This window comes from Ranitomeya variabilis, chromosome 5, assembly GCF_051348905.1.
Source record: "Ranitomeya variabilis isolate aRanVar5 chromosome 5, aRanVar5.hap1, whole genome shotgun sequence".
NCBI lineage: Eukaryota > Metazoa > Chordata > Amphibia > Anura > Dendrobatidae > Ranitomeya > Ranitomeya variabilis.
Window position 1 is genome coordinate 174783299 of NC_135236.1, and position 25436 is coordinate 174808734.

Genomic DNA, 25436 nt, shown 5'->3' on the forward strand with positions numbered 1-25436 from the left:
ACACTCCAGTCCCGAGTGCCGGCGGCAGTGCTGGGTATTTAGGCGAGAAACTCGCACAAGTTTCTCACATTGCACTCAAAGAGTGACCTCGGCCTAATCAGTATAACGGTACAGACCTGACACTGTGTGTAGGTTACGGTGTACAATCCTGCTGACAGGATCCCTTTAAACACCTTTTCAGATCTCCCATCTAGAGCTGCCAGCACAATACTGTAGCACTTTGCTGTTTCCATCAATCCCATAAATTTTGAGTTGAAAATAGCAATATGCATGTTTCACCACTATCATATACAAAAACCTTCCTCAATGGATGACTGCAGGGGTCCTTTTCTAGTGATCATGAGGGTCCCAGAATAAGACAGGTGATAAGTAGAGTTGGGAAAATTTATCCAAGTGAAGTTCAATTTTACAAACACCACTATTCTTTTCCATATTTTTTGTAGTTTGCTCCTAAGGAATTCAGTAAAATAGTTTCCACAACTTTGTTGAACTGTACAGAGTCGGCCGAAGGTTAAAAAACTAATGTCTCTGCTGCTCGTTGTCCCCCTTACGGTCCTCAACACCTCTACTTACCATCACTGTGCCCTGAAACCTCAGGCATCTTCACGCTAGGCTGGGAGTAGACCCTGGGTGTCCTTGAGTCTGGAAGTCCTGGTCTACAGTGCTCGTTGTAAGGCTGTGGCACATGTCGTAACATCATGACTTGCTTCATGACTCTAGCCCGGGACTTCCAGCTGCAAGTAGGCCCCAGGACATTTCTTTGGATGAGCAGGGAATTCACAGGCCTAGTCACGGACAGAAGTCCCAGCCTAGTGTGAAGATGACCGGGTTCCATCAGCACATGCTGGCGGTAAGGAGCAGCGTCAAGGACCTTGTGGATGACAAAGAGCAGAAAAGTGGAGATGTGAGGGGAGTATTCATTTTCTGGGTATTTTTTTCTGCGTATTATGCTTGGGGAGTCTTTCCATACCCCAATACCTGAGAGCTTAGTTAAGGAAATCGAATTAGGTGAGAATAAATTCAGTGTAAATCGAATGTCCAGGTAAAATCCATTTGTCTCTAGTGATAATTGTCATTATTGAAAAACACATTACATTTTTATATTGATCAACCTCATCACAACCAAGTGTATAATGGTAATATTTTATGTCTTCTCTTTCTTAAAGGGAACCTGTCACCCCCAAAATCGAAGATGAGCTAAGCCCACCGGCATCAGGGGCTTATCTACAGCATTCTGTAATGCTGTAGATAAGCCCCCGATGTATCCTGAAAGATGAGAAAAAGAGGTTATATTATACTCACCCAGGGGCGGTCCCGCTGCTGCCCAGTCCGATGGGCGTCGCGGTCCGGGGCCTCCTATCTTCATAGGATGACATACTCTTCTTGTCTTCATGCTGCGGCTCCGGCACAGGCGTACTTGGTCTGCCCTGTTGAGGGCAGAGCAAAGTATTGCAGTGCGCAGGCGCCGGGCCTCTCTGACCTTTCCCGGAGCCTGGGCACTGCAGTACTTTGCTCTGCCCTCAACAGGGCACACAAGGTGCGCCTGTGCCGGAGCCGCAGCGTGAAGACAAGAAGAGGACGTCAACGTAAGAAGATGGGAGGCCCCTGGACTGGACCGCGACGCCCATCGGATCGGACCGCCCCCCCAGGCGAGTATAATATAACCTCTTGTTCTCATCTTTCAGGATACATCGGGGGCTTATCTACAGCATTACAGAATGCTGTAGAGAAGCCCCTGATGCCAGTGGGCTTAGCTCATCTTCGATTTTGGGGGTGACAGATTCCCTTTAACAGACAGAGCCGTATAAGATTAATTACATGAATACTAAGTTGCTTATTAATAAAATCCATTAAAGGGAACCTGTCACCAAGTTTGGCCGGTATGAGATACGGCCACCACCTTTTAGGGATGATATACAGTATTCTATAGTGCGGTACATCTGCCCCCAACCCAACCTGTAAGAGAAAAAAAGACCTTTTATTATACTCACCTGCAGGGCGGTCCGGTCCAAAGGGTGACGATGTTCTTAATCCGACGCCTCCCATCTTCTTACGATCGCCTTCCTCCTTGCTTTGTGTGGATGGCACCTGCGCACTGAAATACTTTATTCTGAGCTCAATATGGCAGAGATGTATGACTGCACAGGAGCGCGATGCCGAGGAGACTGTGTGGATGACGCAGAGACGCGTCATCCACGCGAGGCAAGAAGGAGGACAAGGATCGTAGAAAAATGGGAGGCGCAGGACCAAGAACATGAACACCCCTCGGACCGGACCGCCCCGCAGTTGAGACTAATAAAAGGTCTTTTTCTTGTCTCACAGATCGGGTTGAGGCAGATATATCACATTATAGAATGCCGTATATCAGCCCTGAATGGTGGTGTCGTATCTCATATTGGCCAAACCCGGTGACAGCTTTGCTTTAACACAATTTATGAAACGAAGAGCAAGCTTTACTTAGAACAGAAGATTTCCTCAGTGTGAATAATGTCCTGTAAACAATAGATTTATTGTGACATTTCCCATTCATCCCCCCTGATAGGAGGCAGCGGTGTTCGGCCATCCAGCTCCAGCACGATCTCTCATTCCATCAAGGAGAGATTATTATTCCACCATGTGCTTGGAGTAGGAAGCTTTGGAAAGGTCCTGATGGCAGAAGATACTTTAACTCACCAAGAATTTGCAGTTAAGATCATTGGCAAAAGAGCCCTGCTGGCCGGAGGGGATATGCTGGATGTGATGGTGGAGAGGCGAGTTCTGCAGCTGGCATCTGGAAGCCCCTTCCTCGTCCATGCAGCCTTCGCATTTCAGACCAAGGTATCATTGTGACTACTTAGTGCTATAAGGTTTGGCCACTTCTCTGATGTTGGTGACCTGTTCATCTGAATGGGAGCTGTCCTGCAGGACCCAGGAGCGACCACTATGATGATGCCCTCTCAGATTTCAGCCATGAGGAGGAGACTGTAATAAAACCCAACGCCACTTCTTCCTGTCATTTTCCTCCTGGTCATTATTTTATATATATTGGACTGGTATTATCTGCAGGAGAACCAAAAGACTGGACACCCAACTGCACGGAAGTCAGGCAGAGCACCATTTACTCAGCCGGAGAAGGGGGTTAAGGACATAAGAAAAATCCAGTCCTTTACCCCGAATCCAATATATATTGTTTATAAATAATTATGTTATATTCATTGTCGTATTACTGTGTAGTAATTCCATATGTGTGCATATAGACACTTTAGGTGTGGGTGCTGGATTACCTGTACATCGACATACTCAGTAAGTGTATTCATGTGAAGGTGTTCATGCATTTACAGCCAGTAGATAACTCCAACTGTACGTGGATCAATGATCTGCATGTGCATTATGGATCATTAGCTGCAATGCTATTTTAGCTTAAGTCTCTATATGCATTATGGAATTGTAATATGTGTTTTGTGTGAATGGGGAAAAAGAGTAAGGTTCTCTAGGGACAGGTCCCCTCAACTAGGTATTTGCCACTTTAACCCTAGCAATGGTGAAGTTCGTAAGGAAAGGATTGAATGTCGGTTACAATTAGACTGTGTTTTTCCCCGCAGTCAACTTAGGTACTGTGACATCACTCCCTACTCCAGAAATTCTGACCTGCCTAGTAAAGATCTGCGTATCTATCTATGGAGGAACCTCATCAGCGATCTTCATTCAAGATTACAGGAGAACTGCCTGATGGAAGTCGTGTCTGATACATGTCTGCTGAAAGTAGTTTGAAGTGACTGAGTTCGCAAGGCCAAAAAAAAAAAACAACCTGTGACATGCAACAGTGTTATCTTCCAGACATACTCAAAATCCTGCTGAATTAAGCTATAGGAGAGTAACCTGAAGTCTGGCAGGGTGACTGGTGCACACAGGATGATGTTGTCTGACCTATGGTCTGTAAGGGTGAAGCCATTCCAGAGTCTGACCAGTAAGATGACATTGGGATAGGCTGACACCTGAAGACCGGTAACGACATGACCACAGAGAAAAGACATAGCAAAGAGACTTTGATAACAAAAGACTTTGATTTGACAACAAGAATACTTTGATTAAGATCCCATAAAGAAGAAGGTGTACTCTGTGGATAGAGATGTGGATTACGGTGAACGGCAGGGAAGAGCTGATGGTTGTGTGGATGATGTCTAGGTACCTAAGTGCAGAATTATGCTTCATTACATCCTAAACTGTTACTAGTTATAATTGGGGTCGAGTAGGCAAATAAATCCCAGCACAACACTTCCCTCAAATGTCATTGTCGTGTTCTTGACAACAGGGGGAATGTAGAAGGGAAGTGCCCCAAAATGTATGTATTTATATTGAGATGTGTTTAATGCATGTTTTGTGTATATACACCCCCACATGGAGGAGCGAAGCCCATCCTCCAGCCTGCAGTATTGCAAAGTAGGTCTGCCATGAGCTGGTAAGACAGGTTATTGAGGGGATGTACCTTTGCTAGTGGACAATAGACTTGTGACCTCATTCCCCACACCTGGGGCTGGACACACCTCTTTTAGTTGGTCACATAAAAGGGACAAAAGCATGTGGTTCACTCTCTTTTGGCTCTCTTGCTTGCTGAGAAGATCATGGACGTACATGGTGGTTAAGTATACTCTGTATCCACTTTTCTTATGAGGCCCTGTACTACTCATTAGGGATAGTAGGCTATAGATGGGAGGGCTGATATTGAATGTGTGATTTGGGTAATTTGGGCAGCAAATTGTGGGTTATTACTGTGTGATATTGTTGTGATATTACGGTATACTGTAGTGATATTACTGTATTAGAGTTGTAGTATCCCTATATTTGTATATATATATATATATTTATAGTCTCAAGCTTGGGTATAAATTTATATGTATGTTATAGACTGCAGACTTGTGTGTGTGTGTAATAAATATCCTTTATTGTTACACTGTTTTGTCTCAGTTAGTATATAGTATAAGGAAAAGATAACGTTGAGGCATATTTAGTGAATATTAATTATTAATAGTCAAGTTCGGTGATAATAGTAAGGCTGAGTTCACATTGTGTTAAAGCAGCCCGTTCAACACACGCATTAAACTGGCTGCGTTAACGCAAGTGCCGAAATGTGATCGCACTAGCGCAGATAGAGCTAGCAGATGCTCTATCTGCACTAGCGGTGACGGACCCGGAAACGCTGCAGCCTGCGTCCCAGGGTCTGTCACTCAATGATAGCACATTGCTAGAGCACTCCCATTTTGGGCGTGCGCTAGCAATGAGTCCGACATAGGGCTTAATGGCGGCGTTAACAGACTGCGTTACACCACGTTATGCCGCGGTGTAACGCAGTCCGTCTAACTGACTAGGTAAACATAATGTGAACCCAGCCTTAATATCGGACCTCAATAGAGGTGTAGGAGAGTTCCTCCTTAAGGTTACTATAAGTTCCAGTATTTCTAGTAGGGAGACTTGTCCTTTTACACACTCAATTCATTATTCTATTTGTGTCTTTTTTTACATCTATTTTATATGAGCTCGTCTGCTTTTTTGTTTTGTTTTTTCCACTTTGTGCTCAGAGTTTAGTGATTCCAGATATTTTTACCCGATTCATCAACTGTGAGTATTTTAAAAAGTCGCAAATAGGACACAATCTTCATTCCAGTTCCCTTTGGTGAATTTTTTAAGTATTACAATTTTGGGGCTAAATTTTGGGTCAATTTGCAAAATGGGTGATTTTGGGAGCCAAAAAGTTGCAAAAACAGTTCAAGGCAGAAAAAAATCTGCATTTGTCTTTACTGTATAATAAATGCAAATGTTCCATGTTACAGATGAATGTTTTCTTTGGAATGGAGTACATGAGCTGCGGGGACTTTTACCAACTTCTACACAGGAATGGGCCACTAGACATCGCCAGTGCCAGGTAATGTGTTAAAAGAGTTGTCCGGTGTCAGAAGAAAAGTCATCAGTCCCTATACATGACTGCAGACTGCCAGATTGCGACAGCGGGCAATGTGCACACGATCACGACTTCCCTGTGTTCCCCAATCAGGTGGGCGATCCTGTGTACAATTTGCACATTTGTGGTCCGTGCTGACTAGTCTCACCCGGCTTCTCTCAGTAGTAAAGAATTGAGAGACGTGCAGGGTACAGTCAGAACATAATCGCGAATATGTAATTTTCATACACTCATTCATTCATTCATTCATTCATTCATTCATACCTGCCTTCTCGAGACTGCAGTGCTGATAGTGTGCACTTCTTACACCGTCACGATTCGGCGGTCATATACAGTGACTGCAGACTTTTCTTCTGAGACCAGACAACCCCTTTATAAAACCCTCTAAGTTAAGAGGAATAATATAGAATAATGCTCCTAATGACTGATATGATTCCCAAGTTTCCTCTCTATGGGATCTGATACTTATTCATTTTCTCTTTGTCAGATTCTATGCCGCCGAACTGGTGTGTGGGATCCAGTTCCTCCATTCGAGAGGTGTCATCCACAGGTAATCTAGTCAGTGTTAGACCGGGTCACATCAGCGTATATTCTCTCATTTAAGAGAATCCAGACGATTATCCAAATCGCACGTTGATTAAACTCTGAACAGAATTTGATCAGAGTGATCACAGTGTGATCTAATTTTTTCGGATGAGGAGAAGATGGGAAAAAAATGTCTCCATCTTCTGCAATCAGACTGCACTCAGATGTCATCCGAGTGTAGTGCGATGTTTTCCATGGACTCATTGACTTGCATATTGAAGCATGATCCGATAATCTGATCCAACTCAGGCATGCTGCGATCAGAAACAATCAGACATGTACACGGCCCCATAGAATAACATTGGTCCGAGTGCAATCTGATGTTTTGTCACCCAGTGACAGACTGACGTGCTGTACCTGGGGTCTAGTCGTCCTGTCTGGTGTCAGTGACAGGAAGCTGCAGATGAGCGGCCGTCACATGTCATCCAGTGATCCCTACAGTGGTGCAGGTAGGGTACATAGTAATGGAGTCATCTCAGAAGAGCAAAGTACAACAGGAAGGGAAAATAGGTTTATTCCCATCTGTCATCATGTGACCACAGATATAAGAAGAACACTTACTTTATACTCAGGTTATTTTTCTTTTTCTTACAGAGACCTAAAGCCCGAGAACATCCTGGTGGCGGAGACGGGCCATATTAAGATCACGGATTACGGTCTTGCACTGGAGAACATGCACGGAGACCGAACAGCCACCGGTTTCACTGGGACAATGGGTTACATGGCTCCTGAGGTGAGAATAGAATGTTTTTATTTTTTGTATATAAGGCTACTTTCACACTAGCGTTAACTGCATTACGTTTCAAAACGTCTTTTTTCAGAAAAAACGCATCCAGCAAAACTTTTTGCTGGATGCGTTTTTTTCCCATAGACTTGTATTGGCGACGTATGGCGACGGATTGGCATACGTCGTGTACGTTTTACGACGGATGCGTCGAAATTTGGCGACACGTCGTCTCAAAAAAACGTAGATTGTAACGTTTTTTGTCTCCGCCTAAAAAACGTGTCGCGACGCATCCTGCGGCATACGTCGTTGGCTGCAATGGAAGCCTATGAGCGACGGATGCGTCGGGACACGTCGTACGACGCAATGCAGCGCTGCAATACGTTTTTTTTACACTGAGCATGCTCAGAAGAAGTATTTTGTTGCCAATTGGCCAGACACCCCCAAATCTATATAAACCTGGCCTGGGCCTTGAACCCCACATATGCCAGCAAGACACAGAGAAGCAAAGAAGCCTGCCAGCAAGAGCCAGCCTGCCACAAGACCCCAGCCAAGCACAAGACCCCAGCCAGCCTGTCACAAGACTGCAGCCAGCCTGCCACAAGACTCCAGCCATCCTGCCACAAGACTCCAGCCATCCTGCCACAAGACTCCAGACATCCTGCTACAAGACTCCAGCCACCATAGCCAGTGTGAGTATTGCAATTTTAGTGTGCATCTGTGTGCCTGTGCATTTCTGTGTGTATGAGGTACTACTGACTACAGCAAGAGCTTAAAACCTGAAGAGAACCTGAGGCCTGCCATCGTCCTGCACCAGCCAGTGCCATGCTAGAGTCCAGATCCACCATGATGCCAGCCACTGTGAAGACCTGCTGCTTCAGCCAAAGGATTGTCAGCCTTTTGTATGTGTGTGTGTGTATGCGTCTTCTGATTGGTTTCACCTTTCTGCCTTTGTTGTACATATGTGTATTTGCATAAAGCTATGTGCGTGCATGTGTATGTGTGCATTTTTGGACGGCTGTGTGCTTTTGTACCATGTGCCTGCACCATATTATGCCTTTGCCAATTTTATGCCTGTTCATGTGGGAGGGTATGTGTCCATGTGCAGGATTGCATCAGGATGTGGTCAGGATTTTCCATCAGTATTTGTACGCCAAAACCAGGAGTGGGTGATAAAAGCAAAAGTGTGCCTGTTTTCGTATTATACTTTACCTAATTTTTACACTCCTGGTTTTGGCTTACAAATACTGATGGGAAATCCTGCCCAAATTCTGATGCGATCCTGAATGTGGACACATACCATGCATGTTTTTTGGGTACGTCTTGTTGATGGCATGTGCATTTGTCCATGCTGTATAATTGGTTATTTGCCTTTTTCTGATGTATTGACTGTATAGTGGTCTGTGCAGCATGTGGTTTAATTTTTTTTTTTTTTTTTTTAAATCTGATGTGTTTTTTAAAAAAGTCTAGCGGTGTGCAGCTTGTGGTTTGAATGTGTGAGTGTGGGGTTTTTCTATTTAATAAAAGTGTTGAATTTTTTTTTATTACAGTTATAACCATTTGCAGTTGAAGTACTTGTATTTAAAATAAAGAGCATGTCAGCTCCTTGTGATTTTTAAAAAAAAAAGTGCAAAAAAAAAATTATAATAAAATGTTTATTAAAAAAATGTCCGTAGTATTATTTAATAAAGGTAAATTTAAAACTGGTGTATGTACCAATGGTTACACATGCAATACAGGGTTGGTTGAGGGCTCATTTTTTTTAATAAAGGTTAACCTGTAAAGTATTTTTTTTTTTTTTTTGGGGGGGGAGAGGTTATTTATTTTAAATAAAATGTGTCAAATATATTTTTTCATGGTGTTAACATTAAAAAATTTTGTTTTTTGGGACATGGAAATGAATGGTATAACGTGCAACTTTTTGGGGGGGTTTTGGTGTTCACCTGTATGAACATTTCTGACATCATTTTAGTAGGGTGTTTATCATTGAACATTACCTAGTTCAGGGGGTGGTCTAACTATAGATCCATTATACATATAACAGATAAACCAGGACACAGCCGCTGCCCACCAGGACACAGCCACTGCCCACCAGGACACAGCCGCTGCCCACCAGGACACAGCCGCTGCCCACCAGGACACAGCCACTGCCCACCAGGACACAGCCGCTGCCCACCAGGACCACAGCTAAAGAGCTAGAAGTAAGTTTTGAAGACCCCAATCTGCTACTTCAATGTGTCGAGCAGATTGCAAGTGTGTCTTTAACTTACAGAACCACCAGGACACAGCCGCTGCCCACCAGGACACAGCCGCTGCCCACCAGGACACAGCCGCTGCCCACCAGGACACAGCCACTGCCCACCAGGACACAGCCGCTGCCCACCAGGACCACAGCTAAAGAGCTAGAAGTAAGTTTTGAAGACCCCAATCTGCTACTTCAATGTGTCGAGCAGATTGCAAGTGTGTCTTTAACTTACAGAACCACCAGGACACAGCCGCTGCCCACCAGGACACAGCCGCTGCCCACCAGGACACAGCCACTGCCCACCAGGACACAGCCGCTGCCCACCAGGACCACAGCTAAAGAGCTAGAAGTAAGTTTTGAAGACCCCAATCTGCTACTTCAATGTGTCGAGCAGATTGCAAGTGTGTCTTTAACTTACAGAACCACCAGGACACAGCCGCTGCCCACCAGGACACAGCCGCTGCCCACCAGGACACAGCCACTGCCCACCAGGACACAGCCGCTGCCCACCAGGACACAGCCGCTGCCCACCAGGACACAGCCACTGCCCACCAGGACACAGCCGCTGCCCACCAGGACCACAGCTAAAGAGCTAGAAGTAAGTTTTGAAGACCCCAATCTGCTACTTCAATGTGTCGAGCAGATTGCAAGTGTGTCTTTAACTTACAGAACCACCAGGACACAGCCGCTGCCCACCAGGACACAGCCGCTGCCCACCAGGACACAGCCGCTGCCCACCAGGACACAGCCACTGCCCACCAGGACACAGCCGCTGCCCACCAGGACCACAGCTAAAGAGCTAGAAGTAAGTTTTGAAGACCCCAATCTGCTACTTCAATGTGTCGAGCAGATTGCAAGTGTGTCTTTAACTTACAGAACCACCAGGACACAGCCGCTGCCCACCAGGACACAGCCGCTGCCCACCAGGACACAGCCACTGCCCACCAGGACACAGCCGCTGCCCACCAGGACCACAGCTAAAGAGCTAGAAGTAAGTTTTGAAGACCCCAATCTGCTACTTCAATGTGTCGAGCAGATTGCAAGTGTGTCTTTAACTTACAGAACCACCAGGACACAGCCGCTGCCCACCAGGACACAGCCGCTGCCCACCAGGACACAGCCACTGCCCACCAGGACACAGCCACTGCCCACCAGGACACAGCCGCTGCCCACCAGGACCACAAAACGATGTCCTCTTCTGACAGCCCTCCTCCACAGCAACAGCGTGTATCGGTAAGTTAACACAAAATTTTTTTTTTTTTTTAAATTTCTTTAAATTAAATTTTTATGGATAACTACATGCATACATTATGTTTCAACAGGAAGCTGAATCAGATGAGGAGCTGTCAGAAGGGGGCGAGACGGGTGGAGAGATGCAAGTGGAGGAGGAACCAAGTGTAAGTAGTGGTGAAACAGTTGCTTCGCACATCACACTGCACCATACACAAAACAGATTACTAAACACCTGCCTACCTTAACTGAGAATTTGTTTCCTTCATTTCAGGCTGCTGCTGCTGCTCCTGCTGCTGCCGCTGAAGGCTCTCCCAGACAGTCCCAGAGTCGGCGGACTCGTCGCCACGGTCGGCCATCAGTGAGTTTTTTTTTTTTTGGGGGAGGGGGATTCTATTGGTACTTTAGTATTTCAGTGTACTAATTTGTTTGTTTTCCTTTTTTTTTTTTTGACACAGGCTTCACAGCGTGCTCCCGCAGAAGAGGAGGATGATGATGATGATGACATTGATGTAGACTGTCTCATCGAGGAGGTTCGTGAGCGGGAGCCGCTGTGGAACATGGCTGACCGCAGGCATGCAGATACCGGTGTCACCCGTCGGCTCTGGGACGAAGTGTGTCGCACCCTGTTTCCAAGGCGGGAGAGCCTTCATCCTCAGCAGCAGAGCAAACTAGGTAAGTATTCACTTTCCAGTGATGTTTTGAGCTGACTGTAATGTATTGCATTTACCAATTTTTTGTTTTTTCTTTTGATTCTTGTCTTCACAGTTGGAAAGGTTAGGAAGCGGTGGCGGTCACTGAGGGATCGCTTTAAGAGGGAATTCAATGATGAGATGAAGGCCCCGAGTGGCTCTGCAGGAAGGAAGAGGAGCAGATATAAATATGGCCAGGCCCTCTCCTTCCTGAGGCGAACAATGCTGAGCAGAGTGTAAGTATTCTACAGCCCAATTATAACCATGTTAACCTGTCTACTTAGTTTGCTTTCAGTCAGGGCTTTTTCATTCCAATGTATTAATTTCTTTTGTTTTTTCTTTCACAGCACCTTCTCCAGCCACCGGGCGCCTGCATCTTCCTCTGCGCCCTCTGAAGCGATCCCTCCTGAGTCCGCCACTGAGGGCCACGTCGGTAGGCCCCACACCTCTGTCCCCTCCTCTGACCCCTCTGTCCTCTCCTCTGACCCCTCTGTCCCCTCCACTTCATCCGCCCCAAGCAGTGGAGCATTATTGCAGCCTTCATTGCTCGCATCTGATGCTGAACAGTTAGCGTTCCCTTTACCCCACCCCTCTGATCCTGCCACCTCGACACCACCATTAGGTTCGTGGCGGCAGCGCCAGAGGGGTCAGGAAAGGAGCTATGCTCCTGAGTTCTTACACCTGAATGCATCCTTCCAAGGCTCTTTCAAAATTTTGGGAGAGCAAGTGACTGCTGGTTTCAACATGGTGCAATCACGCATCAGTGAAACAAGCCAGGAAACCAGCAGTCGCTTGGATAGGCTGCATTCAGCTGTAAGTCCCGATCCGGCCAACCTTTTTTTCCAATCCATGCTCATGAGCATGGAGAAGCTTTCTTTTGAGCAACAGATGCGGGTAATGAATACCTGCCATAATGCTGCACTGCAGGCCATTAATGAATCGACCCACACACCTCACCGCACCTCCACTCCAATTCCACACCAGGCCCCATTTCCACACCATACCCCCCATTACCAAACCCAGCCCCAATACCCACACCAGCAGCATTACCAAACCCAGCTCCAATCCCCACACCAGCACCATTACCAAACCCCACGCCACTCCCACTACCCTACCCAGTCACAATACCCGACCCAGTCCCCACAACAATCCCGGCCCCTAGACCAAATTACTTCCCCAATGTTTTCCTTACTGAACTTTTCTCTTCCACCTACCCCAACACCACCCCCCTCTGGTCAGCCTCTTGGTTTAACCCCCACTTCCACTGCACCCCAAACAAGTAGGGTTTCCCCACCTATCGACGTGGTCCAACCTTCCGGCACATCCTCCTCTCATATCTCCACCCAACACTTTGAAAATTTGTAAAGTGTGTAAATAAGATTCTAAAAAATGTTCTAATTTTTCTATAAAAATGTTGGAAAATATATATATATTTTTTTTGCAAAACAAAAAAAAAAAAAAAAAGTTAAAATAAAATTCGGATTACAATTCTACTCTTTGTGTGTGTGTGGATTTATTAAGGTAATATAATAAAAAAAGGTTTAATAAAAACAAACACCAGACATGTAAAGGGTATAACATAATGGTTTTACTAGCAAGAAAACCACGCTTTTGGGCCTTTTTTTTGGGGGGGGGGGCAGAAACACTTTTTTTACATAACCAAAACACATGGGAAACAGGTTACACATGGGAAACAGGTTACACATGGGAAACAGGTTACACAATCATGTCTTGCCACGGGATCCGCCCGACAGGTGAGACAAAATAATCGGCAAACTGGTCCCTCATCCTTGTAACTGAACTTGTAGAGCGAACCGAGCTGCTGCGGTAGTCCCACAAGGTGGTCTCCAACTCTTCATCATCCAAAGAAACGGGCTCCTTTGACAGGACAAAGTTGTGGAGCACCACACAGGCTTTAACTACCTCGTCTATAGTTGTTGTTTTCAGCTTGATAGCCGTCAGCAGAGCTCGCCACTTCGCCGTCAATATGCCAAAGGAACACTCCACTACTCTTCGTGCTCTAGTAAGCCGGTAATTAAAGACCCGCTTGGTATGGTTTAAGTTCCGGCTACTGTACGGTTTCAGTAGGTGCAGCGACAGTTGAAAGGCTTCATCACCTACAAAGACATATTCCAGGGCTGGGTCATTTGTTCCTGGCAGTGGTCTGGCTGGCGGGAAATCGTAGCTCTCTCCATAAAGGCAACGACCCATCGGAGAGTTTTTAAACACTTGCGAATCATTGGACCGTCCATACGCTCCAATGTCCACGGCAAGGAACCTGCAGTTGGCGTCTGCAATAGCCATAAGGACGATGGAGAAATACTTCTTATAATTATAATACTCCGATCCTGTTCCTGCCGGTTTCGCAATCCTTATGTGTTTCCCGTCAACTGCACCCACACAATTAGGGAAATTGCAAATTTGCTGAAACTCTTCAGCACTTCGCAACCAGATTTCCGTGGATGGTTGGGGGATATACTCTGGTTGCAAAGTGGTCCAAACAGCCTGACATGTGTCCTTCACTATTCCAGAGATAGTTGAAATGCCCAGCCTGAACTGATAATGGAGCGAAGTCATAGATTCACCCGTAGCTAGGAAACTTTATAAAAAAAAAAAAAAAAAAAATGTTAAAAATTGTTTGTCTGTGCAATTTTTTATAATATGGCACTGTTAATTTTTTTTAAAATGACAGGAGACCCAATAAAACCAGCATGAATCCGGTGTAAAAAAACAGTGGAATGTCCGCCAAGAAAACCCAAATTACATGCTGCAGAAAATAGTGCGCAATATGTCAGCGCAGTATTGTCTGCAGCATGTAATATAACATTCAAAATGACCAATGACAGGAAAAAAGCAGTTGCATGTCATCAAACCCAAAAAACCCCAAAAAAAAAAAACTGCAGAAAATGCAACGCAATATTTCAGCGCAGTATTTTCTGCAGTCTGTTATCTAACATTCAATATGAGCAATGACATTTAAATAAAGCAGTTGAATGTCCGCCAAGAAAACACAAACTACATGCTGCAGAAAATAGTGCGCAATATGTCAGCGCAGTATTGTCTGCAGCATGTAATATAACATTCAAAATGACCAATGACAGGAAAAAAGCAGTTGCATGTCATCAAACCCAAAAAAACCAAAAAAAAAAAAAACTGCAGAAAATGCAACGCAATATTTCAGCACAGTATTTTCTGCAGTCTGTTAACATTCAATATCAGCAATGACATTTAAATAAAGCAGTTGAATGTCCGCCAAGAAAACCAAAACTACATGCTGCAGAAAATAGTGCGCAATATGCCAGCGCAGTATTTTCTGCAGCATGTAATATAACATTCAATATCAGCAATGAAATAAAAAAAAGAGGCTTACCGCAGGGTCACCATCAGCCGCTCCGCCGGTGTGATGGCAAGCCTCATCCTTGTATCCTGTCTTCGGATGACATCCTCCAGTTTTGCAAGCAAAAAATCAAAATGTTCAATCCTCATCCGCACGTAGTTGTGGAATTTGTGTGGATTGTGCCGCAACTCCAGGTACAGAGTGGACTGGACACCCCGGGTCATCCGTAGTTGATTAATCGGATGAATCCACATTCGTCTTCGTCTCCGTTGCTGCAGAAGCATCCTACGCCTTTCCGCTGCCGCCTCCTTCTCCCGCACTATGATATCCAGGCGATTTGTCTCAAAGATAACGTCGGTAACCAAACTAGCAATCCTCCCAAGAACACCTTCCATCGCTGCCACAAAACTAAAACCCACAAAGATGGGCTGTAAATACAGTACTATATAGTTTTTCAAATTTTCCAGTAGCCAATCAAATTTTGGGAGCCTCCCCTTTTAAAAACGGATCCGTCGGAAAAACGGATACAACGGATGGTAAAACGGATACAACGTATGCAACGCATCCAGTATTTTCGACGGAAACGTTTAGCGGATTTGCGACGGATCCGTCGAAATGCTGGATGCGTGGCATACGTTTGTCACCGTTTTTCACTTTTTTGACGCATCCGTTTTTTCGGCCAAAAAACGGATTTGCGACGTAATGCAGTTAACGCTAGTGTGAAACTAGCCTAAAAGGTTTTTCTGGTACTTTCCCATTAACGAGCTTTATTTAGGCGAGTTCATCAATATAAAATCATTGGGGGTCCGATCTCACTGATTAGCTGTTCTTACAGAGGCAACCAGAGCAGAACATCGCACCTCTGTACTGTTTAGTGGTCAGGACTGAGGACTGCAGGTCAGATCGTGTTCATTTCAGTAGGGGCTAATCTGTAGTACCAGCAATCACCACTAACCAGTGAGGGGAGCTGTGACGTCTGTTTATTGGTTATATCCAACCACCGGCGGAGGTGATAACAGCTAATCAGTGGGACTGCCGGGTGTTGGCTCCCACCAATCTTATATTGATGATCTGTTCTGCTCATCAATATAAAGTATTCGAAACCCCCTATAAAGGATCTTCAATATAAATATCACCCATCCCCAGAACACAAGCAAAAGAAAAAAAAAGGAAATCCACCGGCACATCCAACAGGAGAATTAAAATTACTTTTTATTAGAAAAAAAAACTTTAAAACACACTAAAAATGAAACCTCAGAAACCAGACGTGTTTCTGGTGTATACAACACCCTTATTCATAGGACAACTGAGATAACATATAACAGACCAGACTTTATACTAAGCATTCTCAGGCTGGTAAGGAGCCATTGATATACAGTAGGCATGCGCAGGCGGGGGGGGTGTGACATCTGGGGGCTTCACTGCTATGTACCCCACAATCACCAAATGGGAGGACCAGAGCCTCCTACTCCTGCCAGCCTACATGTCTACATGGATAGTGAACTATGGCCGACCAGATGTAATGCTGAGTTATCCGGACCATAGATGTCCTAAAGGGTTAATAAAATGTGTAATGATGATACAGGAAAATGTGTTATTTTATGTGCATTTATTATATTTATTATATAACAAGTGTCTGATGTATCAAAGACATCAGACTAAGCTGCTCTGTGTATATTAGACAAGGCCAGCCGCCACCTCAATACTATCAGCCATAATGCCACACATAGCTCCTTAACCCCTTCATGGCATATGGCGGACATGCCGGATATATGTTGCGTCTCTGCTTTCATGCGGGCTCACTCGCCGAGCCTTCATCTTTTCCGGCTGATGATGGCTGATTTAATGAGCCATCATGTGCCTTTATCAGCTGCGGGTGTGACACTGCTCTGTCTGCAGCTGTTAACCTGTTAAATCCTGCTGTCAATCTCAGACAATGGCATTTAACATGCGCAGGCGGGGGTGTGCGTTTTTCCATACTCCCATCAATGCGCCCATGACATGATCATGATCTCAGAAAATGGCAACACAAGTAAAGGGGTGTTTTTTTACGAATCTAAGATTTTCTTTTTCACCACTTAAATAAAAAAATATACACATTTTTGGTATGAGTAATTTCACTGACCTGGAAAATCATATTGTCAGTTTTACAACATAATGAACATGGTAAATAAAAAAACAAGCCCTCATATAGTTATGTGGACGGAAAAATAAAAAAAAGTTATGGCTCTTGAAAGAAGGAAAACACTAAAACAAAAAAAGCTGAAAATTTCTTGGGGATGAAGGGGTTAAGCTCTGAGCCGGTAACACACTGAGCCGAGCGTTGTGTGCGCCGTCACACCCATATATATTACATTCACTCTGATTGTTAATATATTTTATTAATTTCATTTATGGAACATAATTATGGAAGATCCTTTGTGCCTCCTGACTGAGTAGTAAGACTTACTGCCATTACTATAGGATCACATAACAATATGAGTGACATATAAGTGCGGTGACAAGAGGTGGCACTACTAATAATGCTGCTCTATGGCAGATCCTGGACATGGAGGAGTATAACGCCGGAGTAGACTGGTTCTCACTTGGAGTCATCTTAAACGAGATGCTGACCAGTTTTTCTACCTACGATCCCACAGTCTTTGATGAGTCTTCCTCCGGCGCCAAGGACATCATTGAACAGGTCAGTATGTTCCCGGTATAAGGGTCTAGTATTGGGGTCATACAATGTTAGTAGTCGCTGACCCGGAGGCTGTAATTGTACTGAACACAGCCTTAGGCCGGTTTCACACATCAGTGGCTCCAGTACGTGAGGTGACAGTTTCCTCACGTACCGGAGCCACTGACACACGTAGACACGTTGAAATCAATGCATCTGTGCAGATGTCATTGATTTTTTGCGGATCGTGTCTCTGTGTGCCAAACACGGAGACATGTCAGTGTTCATGGGAGCACACGTATTATACGGACCCATTAAAGTCAATGGGTCTGTGTAAAACACGTACTGCACACGGACGTTGTCCGTGTGCAGTCCGTGTGCCGTGCAGGAGACAGCGCTACAGTAAGCGCTGTCCCCCCCACGTGGTGCTGAAGCCGCCATTCATATCTTCTCTGCAGCAGCGTTTGCTGTAGAGAAGATATGAATAATCCTTTTTTTTTTTGTTTCTCGTGTTTAACATAAAGATCCATGTCCCCACCCCCCTCCCACCCCCTGTGCGCCCGCCCGCTGTTATTAAAATACTCACCCGCCTCCCTTGCAGTGTCCTGTCCTGGCCGCAGCTTCTCCTGTATGCGGTCACGTGGGGCCGCCCATTACAGAAATTAGTATGTGGCTCCACCCCTATGGGAGGTGGAGCCGCATATTCATGACTGTAATCGGCGGCCCCATGTGACCGCTCATACAGTAGAAGGTGCGGCCAGGACAGGACACTGCGAGGGAGGCGGGTGAGTATTTTAATAACAGCGGGCGGGCGCACAGGGGGTGGGAGGGGGGTGGGGACAGGGATCTTTATGTTAAACACCAGAAACAAAAAAAAAAGGATTATTCATATCTTCTCTACAGCAAACGCTGCTGCAGAGAAGATATGAATGGCGGCTTCAGCACCACGTGGGGGGACAGCGCTTATCTCTAGCGCTGTCTCCTGCACGGTGCGTGTGGTACCCAGTTGGCACACGGGCGGCACACGTGTGCCGCACTGATGTGCCACAGAAACGCACGGGCACACGGAGACGGATAATTCCGGTACCGATTTTTCCGGTACCGGAATTATCTGGACGTGTGGGACTGCCCTTACACAGACATCTACTCCCAATCTTCAACCTCGTAAACAACATTTACAATGTCCTGCTATGGATAAGAGAAGTAGAAATCCATTGCTTGCACCCCCTCATCACTAAATATCGCTATCATATACCATCACAGCAGACAACGCGTCATGGAGAGCAACAATCAGAAAGATGTGATCACGGTGTATAATCTTTAATGGTCAGATCACAGGGTTCACTTACTAAATCCTAAATACATTTCTCCTTTTCAGCTCCTCCAGGAAGATCCTGTTCAGCGACTAGGAGTCCATGGTGACATCCGAGAACACCCCTTCTTCCAGCGAATTGATTGGGTCTCTGTGGAAGCCCTTAGGATGGCCCCACCATACATCCCTGTAGTAAGTAATGGGCAGAATTCTCCCATGGATCTGAATAAGATTCTCTCCCACAATCGTCTACGCTTTTGGTTCTGTGAGACATTATGTTTAGTGTCAGGGTTGGAAAATAGTTTGGCTGGCGTTATTGGACAATGTAATCTCTTAGCAGTGTATGTCTAGTCTATAGGACGGGGGCAGTGTTCTGGATCACTGCGTTGAGAAACACGTGATGGTGTCTCCGCAGTGTTGGATGTTTTGGTCTCCCCAAGGTCATTCATCTGTTCCTTCATAGCCTTTCACCAGGCACTGCTCCTAATAGCCAGTTTCCTACTCCACACTGATGAGGGGCAAAAACCCCGAAACAGCTGTTTGTGGATGGATACCATGCTTGGCATAGGTGGTCTTCCTTTATTGGATATTCTCCTTTATTGGATGCTGCCCTTCCCGTGGTTGTTCCTTCCCGGAGAAAGGCCTGGCTATTCATTGCTTGCGTTGAGAAACACGTGATGGTGTCTCCGCAGCTTACTTTACATGCGTTTGCATATTTCCCATAAGGGATGGGGGCAGTGTTCTGGATCACTGCGTTGAGAAACACGTGATGGTGTCTCCGCAGTGTTGGATGTTTTGGTCTCCCCAAGGTCATTCATCTGTTCCTTCATAGTCTATAGGATTGTTCTTCTTTCAGGCCCTTTTGAGGATTACATGCAAATAATTAACTCGTTATAAGTTCTGTTAGGTACAAGCCATTTAATCAGACAAAGCATTGCATAGGCGTCTGTAGCTGGAGCTAGAGAAGACCGCCCTTGGTAAAAAAAAATTTTACATGAGCCCTCCATAAGGAGCAGTTCATAAGATTTTTATATTTTTCCTGCTGACCTGGAAGTGATTCTAAAGAAGATTAACCCCTTCATGACCCAGCCTATTTTGGCCTTAATGACCTTGCCGTTTTTTGCAATTCTGACCAGTGTCCCTTTATGAGGTAATAACTCAGGAACGCTTCAACGGATCCTAGCGATTCTGAGATTGTTTTTTCGTGACATATTGGGCTTCATGTTAGTGGTAAATTTAGGTCGATAATTTTTATTTTTATTTGTGAAAAAAACGGAAATTTGGCGAAAATTTTGAAAATTTCGCAATTTTCACATTTTGAATTTTTATTCTGTTAAACCAGAGAGTTATATGACACAAAATAGTTAATAAATAACATTTCCCACATGTCTACTTTACATCAGCACAATTTTGGAAACAAATTTTTTTTTTGCTAGGAAGTTATAAGGGTTAAAATTTGACCAGTGATTTCTCATTTTTACAACAAAATTTACAAAACCATTTTTTTTAGGGACCACCTCACATTTGAAGTCAGTTTGAGGGTTCTATATGGCTGAAAATACCCCAAAGTGACACCATTCTAAAAACTGCACCCCTCAAGGTGCTCAAAACCACATTCAAGAAGTTTATTAACCCTTCAGGTGTTTCACAGCAGCAGAAGCAACATGGAAGGAAAAAATGAACATTTAACTTTTTAGTCACAAAAATGATCTTTTAGCAACAATTTTTTTATTTTCCCAAGGGTAAAAGGAAAAACTGGACCACGAACGATGTTGTCCAATTTGTCCTGAGTACGCTGATACCTCATATGTGGGGGTAAACCACTGTTTGGGCATACGGCAGGGCTTGGAAGGAAAGGAGCGCCATTTGACTTTTTGAATGAAAAATTGGCTCCAATCTTTAGCGGACACCATGTCGCGTTTGGAGAGCCCCCGTGTGCCTAAACATTGGAGCTCCCCCACAAGTGACCCCATTTTGGAAACTAGACCCCCCAAGGAACTTATCTAGAAGCATAGTGAGCACTTTAAACCCCCAGGTGCTTCACAAATTGATCCGTAAAAATTAAACAGTACTTTTTTTTCACAAAAAAATTATTTTAGCCTCAATTTTTTCATTTTCACATGGGCAACAGGATAAAATGGATCCTAAAATTTGTTGGACAATTTCTCCTGAGTACACTGATACCTCACATGTGGGGGTAAACCACTGTTTGGGCACATGGTAAGGCTCGGAAGGGAAGGAGCGCCATTTGACTTTTTGAATGAAAAATGATCTCCATCGCTAGCAGAGACCATGTCACGTTTGGAGAGCCCCCGTGTGCCTAAACATTGGAGCGCTCCCACAAGTGACCCCATTTTGGAAAGTAGACCCCCCAAGGAACTTATCTAGAAGCATAGTGAGCACTTTAAACTCTCAGGTGCTTCACAAATTGATCCGTAAAAATTAAAAAGTACTTTTTTTTCACACAAAATTTCTTTTAGCCTCAATTTTTTCATTTTCACATGGGCAACAGGATAAAATGGATCCTAAAATTTGTTGGGCAATTTCTGCTGAGTATGTCGATACCTCATATGTGGGGGTAAACCACTGTTTGGGTGCACGGCAAGGCTCGGAAGGGGAGGCGTGCCATTTGACTTTTTGAATGGAAAATTAGCTCCAATCGTTAGCGAACACCATGTCGCGTTTGGAGAGCCCCTGTGTGCCTAAACATTGGAGCTCCCCTACACGTGACCCCATTTTGGAAACTAGACCCCCCAAGGAACTTATCTAGATGCATAGTGAGCACTTATAACCCCCAGGTGCTTCACAGAAGTTTATAACGCAGAGCCGTGAAAATAATAAATGTGTTTCCTTTCCTCAAAAATATTTTTTTAGCCCAGAATTTTTTATTTTTGCAAGGGTAACAGGAGAAATTGGACCCCAAAAGTTGTTGTCCAGTTTCTCCTGAGTACGGTGATACCCCATATGTGGGGGTAAACCACTGTTTGGGCACATGCCGGGGCTCGGAAGGGAAGTAGTGACGTTTTGGAATGCAGACTTTGATGGAATGCTCTGCGGGCGTCACGTTGCATTTGCAGAGCCCCTGATGTGCCTAAACAGTAGAAACACCCCACAAGTGACCCCATTTTGGAAACTAGACCCCCCAAGGAACTTATCTAGATGTGTGATGAGCACATTCAACCCCCAAGTGCTTCACAGAAGTTTACAACGCAGAGCCGTGAAAATAAAAAATCATTTTTCTTTCCTCAAAAAAGATGTTTTAGCAAGCAATTTTTTATTTTCACAAGGGTAACAGGAGAAATTGGGCCCCAATGTTTGTTGCCCAGTTTGTTGTGAGTACAGTGATACCCCATATGTGGGGGTAAACCACTGTTTGGGCGCACGTCAGGGCTCGGAAGGGAAGTAGTGACATTTGAAATGCAGACTTTGATGGAATGGTCTGCGGGCGTCACGTTGCATTTGCAGAGCCCCTGATGTGCCTAAACAGTAGAAACACCCCACAAGTGACCCCATTTTGGAAACTAGACCCCCCAAGGAACTTATCTAGATGTGTGATGAGCACGTTCAACCTCCAAGTGCTTCACAGAAGTTTACAACGCAGAGCCGTGAAAATAAAAAATAATTCTTCTTTCCTCAAAAATTATGTCTTAGCAAGTAATTTTTTATTTTTGCAAGGGTAACAGGAGAAATTGGACCCCAACAGTTGTTGCCCAGTTTGTCCTGAGTACGCTGGTACCCCAAATGTGGGGGTAAACCACTGTTTGGGCACACGTCGGGGCTTGGAAGGGAGGGAGCACCATTTGACTTTTTGAATGCAAGATTGGCTGGAATCAATGGTGGCGCCATGTTGCGTTTGGAGACCCCTGATGTGCCCTAACAGTGGAAACCCCTCATTTCTAACTTCAACACTAACCCCAACACACCCCTAATCCTAATCCCAACTGTAGCCATAACCCTAATCCCAACCCTAACCCCAACACACCCCTAACCACAACCCTAACCCCAACACACCCGTAACCCTAATTCCAACCCTAGCCCTAATTCCAACCCTAACCCTAAGGGTATGTGCCCACATAGCGGATTCGTGTGAGATTTTTCCGCACGACTTTTGAAAAATCTGCAAGTAAAAGGCACTGCGTTTTACCTGCGGATTTACAGCAGATTTCCAGTGTTTTTTTGTGCGGATTTCACCTGCGGATTCCTATTGAGGAACAGGTGTAAAACGCTGCGGAATCCGCACAAAGAATTGACATGCTGTGGAAAATACAACGCAGCGTTTCTGCACGGAATTTTCCGCACCATGGGCACAGCGGATTTGGTTTTCCATAGGTGTACACGGTACTGTAAACCTGATGGAAAACTGCTACGAATTTGCAGCGGCCAATCCGCTGCGGATCCGCGGCCGATCCGCTGCGGATCCGCGGCCGATCCGCTGCGGATCCGCGGCCGATCCGCTGCGGATCCGCGGCCGATCCGCTGCGGATCCGCTGCCAAATCCGCACATGCCATAACCCTAACCCTACCCGTAACCCTAACCCTAGTTCTAACCCTAACCCTAGTTCTAACCCTAACCACAGTGGGAAAAAAAAAAATATATATTTTCTTTATTTTATTATTGTCCCTATCTATGGGGGTGATAAAGGGGGGGGTTTATTTATTATTTTTTTTATTTTGATCGCTGTGGTAGAACCTACCACAGCGATCAAAATGTACCTGTAAGGAATCTGCCGGCCGGCGGGCGTACTGAGCATGCGCCCGCCATTTTGGAAGATGGCGGCGCCCAGCGAGGAGACGGCCGGACACCGGGAGGATCGGTAAGTATGAAGGGGTGGTGGGGGGGTGGATCTGAGCACAGGGGGGGTGATCGGAGGACGGGGGGAGCGGACAGCAGGACGGGGGAGCGGGCAGGAGCACGGGGCAGCGGAGCACAGGACGGAGGGGACCGGACCCCATAACGGAGCGGTGGGGGGGCGATCGGTGGGGTGGGGGGTGGTCACTTCAGGTTTTCCAGCCATGGCCGATGATATTGCAGCATCGGCCATGGCTGGATTGTAATATTTCACCTGTTTTTTAGGTGAAATATTACAAATCGCTCTGATTGGCAGTTTCACTTTCAACAGCCAATCAGAGCGATCGTAGCCACGGGGGGGTGAAGCCACCCCCCCTGGGCTGAAGCACCACTCCCCCTCTCCCTGCAGATCGGGTAAAATAGGAGTTAACCCCTTCACCCGATCTGCAGGGACGCGATCATTCCATGACGCCACATAGGCGTCATGGGTCGGATTGGCACGGGTTTTCATGACGCCTATGTGGCGTCATGGGTCGGGAAGGGGTTAATTTACATTTTTAAAAAATGTTTCTCCTTTTTATAGTCTCCACTGCTAATTTAGAGCAGATGAAAAATAAAACAAAAAACAGGAACAAATTTTTGTCAAAAAACAGAACTTATGGAGCTAGGCCAATTCAGAAAGACCTATAGGTACAAGAGAACGAGAGACACCAGGAAGAACAAAATATATTATATGAGGCCTTACCTCATATGGTACTAACCTGTTGACAGGTTCCTCTTAATAATGAACTATTATTTTCAATATTTAAAGTCAAGACTGTTTGATTAGTCACTAAGTTCACCATGACTTTTTTCTGCATCTTTTTCTATAGCCAACTAAGCCTAATCCCAGGTTCCGTGCTTTTAAGCTTGACAAGATCCAAGCGGCAGAGGCTCCATTTTCTATAACACCAGCAGACCAGGCCGTGTTCAGAGGGTTTTCATTTTTCAACTAGAGAAAACCCTCAACAAGACACCAGCTCAATAATATCAGAGCAAGCTGCGTACCTGAGCTTCCAGAAGACCAGAAGATCGGATGTCCAACACCATCAGGGACCTCCAAATAGATAGCTATAAGTGAGAAGTATAGGTAATTATAGGTAAGAAAGGGTAGGTATATTTAATCTTCAATAAAAAAAGAGAATAATATAAGTAAGGATAAGTAAGGATAAGTATAGGTGAAAAGAATAATTCTAGGTAAGTATTGCTAAGAATGTATAAGTATAGGTAAGTATAGGTAAGAAAGGATAGGTATGTTTAATCTTCAAATAAAAAAAAAATAAAAATAAAAAAAAAGATAAGTATAGATAAGTAAGGATAAATATAGGTAAGAAATTAAAGGTACCGTATATTTAAAATAAAAAAAAGATAAGTATAGATAAGTATAGATAAATATAGGTAAGAAAGGATAGGTATATATACTGTATAAAAAAAAAAAAAGATAAGTATAGATAAGTAAGGATAAGTATAGGTAAAAATAATAATTCTAGGTAAGTATTTCTAAGAATGTATAGGTATAGGTAAATATAGTTAAGAAAGGATAGGTATGTTTAATCTTCAATAAAAAAAAAAAGAAAAAAAAAAGATAAGTAGGGATAAGTATAGGTAAAAAGAATAATTAGGCTGAGTTCACACGTAGCAGAATTGCCACGGAAATTTCCGCGGCAATTCTGCGCCTCCTGCCGCGGGTATATCGCATGCAGAATTTGCATGCATATACCCGCAGAAAACTAGCGTTTTGCAAGCATAATTAGCTTGCAGAATGCTAGCGTTTTCAAAGCGATCTGTAGCATCGCTTGGAAAACTGACTGACAGGTTGGTCACACTTGTCAAACATAGCGTTTGACAAGTGTGACCAACTTTTTACTATAGATGCAGCCTATGCAGCA

General features: G+C 44.8%; 2 protein-coding genes across 3 annotated transcripts; both read left to right on the forward strand.

Annotated features, from left to right (window-relative positions):
• Nucleotides 1–2553: 2553 nt before the first annotated feature.
• On the forward strand, nucleotides 2554–24896 carry LOC143773520 (protein kinase C theta type-like). 2 transcript variants are annotated; one of them, XM_077260935.1, is made up of 7 exons: nucleotides 2554–2817; nucleotides 5808–5899; nucleotides 6423–6485; nucleotides 7115–7253; nucleotides 17288–17431; nucleotides 18786–18911; nucleotides 24381–24896. In XM_077260935.1, exons 1-7 carry the CDS (start codon nucleotides 2650–2652, stop codon nucleotides 24501–24503), a joined length of 855 nt encoding a protein of 284 aa, XP_077117050.1. In that variant the 5' UTR covers nucleotides 2554–2649; the 3' UTR covers nucleotides 24504–24896. The 2 variants fall into 2 exon arrangements, with proteins under 2 accessions (XP_077117050.1, XP_077117052.1); XM_077260937.1 differs by lacking the exon at nucleotides 2554–2817 and adding an exon at nucleotides 4589–4617.
• On the forward strand, nucleotides 10032–15473 carry LOC143775414 (uncharacterized). Its single transcript, XM_077263529.1, has 6 exons — nucleotides 10032–10722; nucleotides 10812–10886; nucleotides 10994–11080; nucleotides 11178–11394; nucleotides 11488–11647; nucleotides 11759–15473. Exons 1-6 carry the CDS (start codon nucleotides 10513–10515, stop codon nucleotides 12774–12776), a joined length of 1767 nt encoding a protein of 588 aa, XP_077119644.1. The 5' UTR covers nucleotides 10032–10512; the 3' UTR covers nucleotides 12777–15473.
• Nucleotides 24897–25436: the final 540 nt, after the last annotated feature.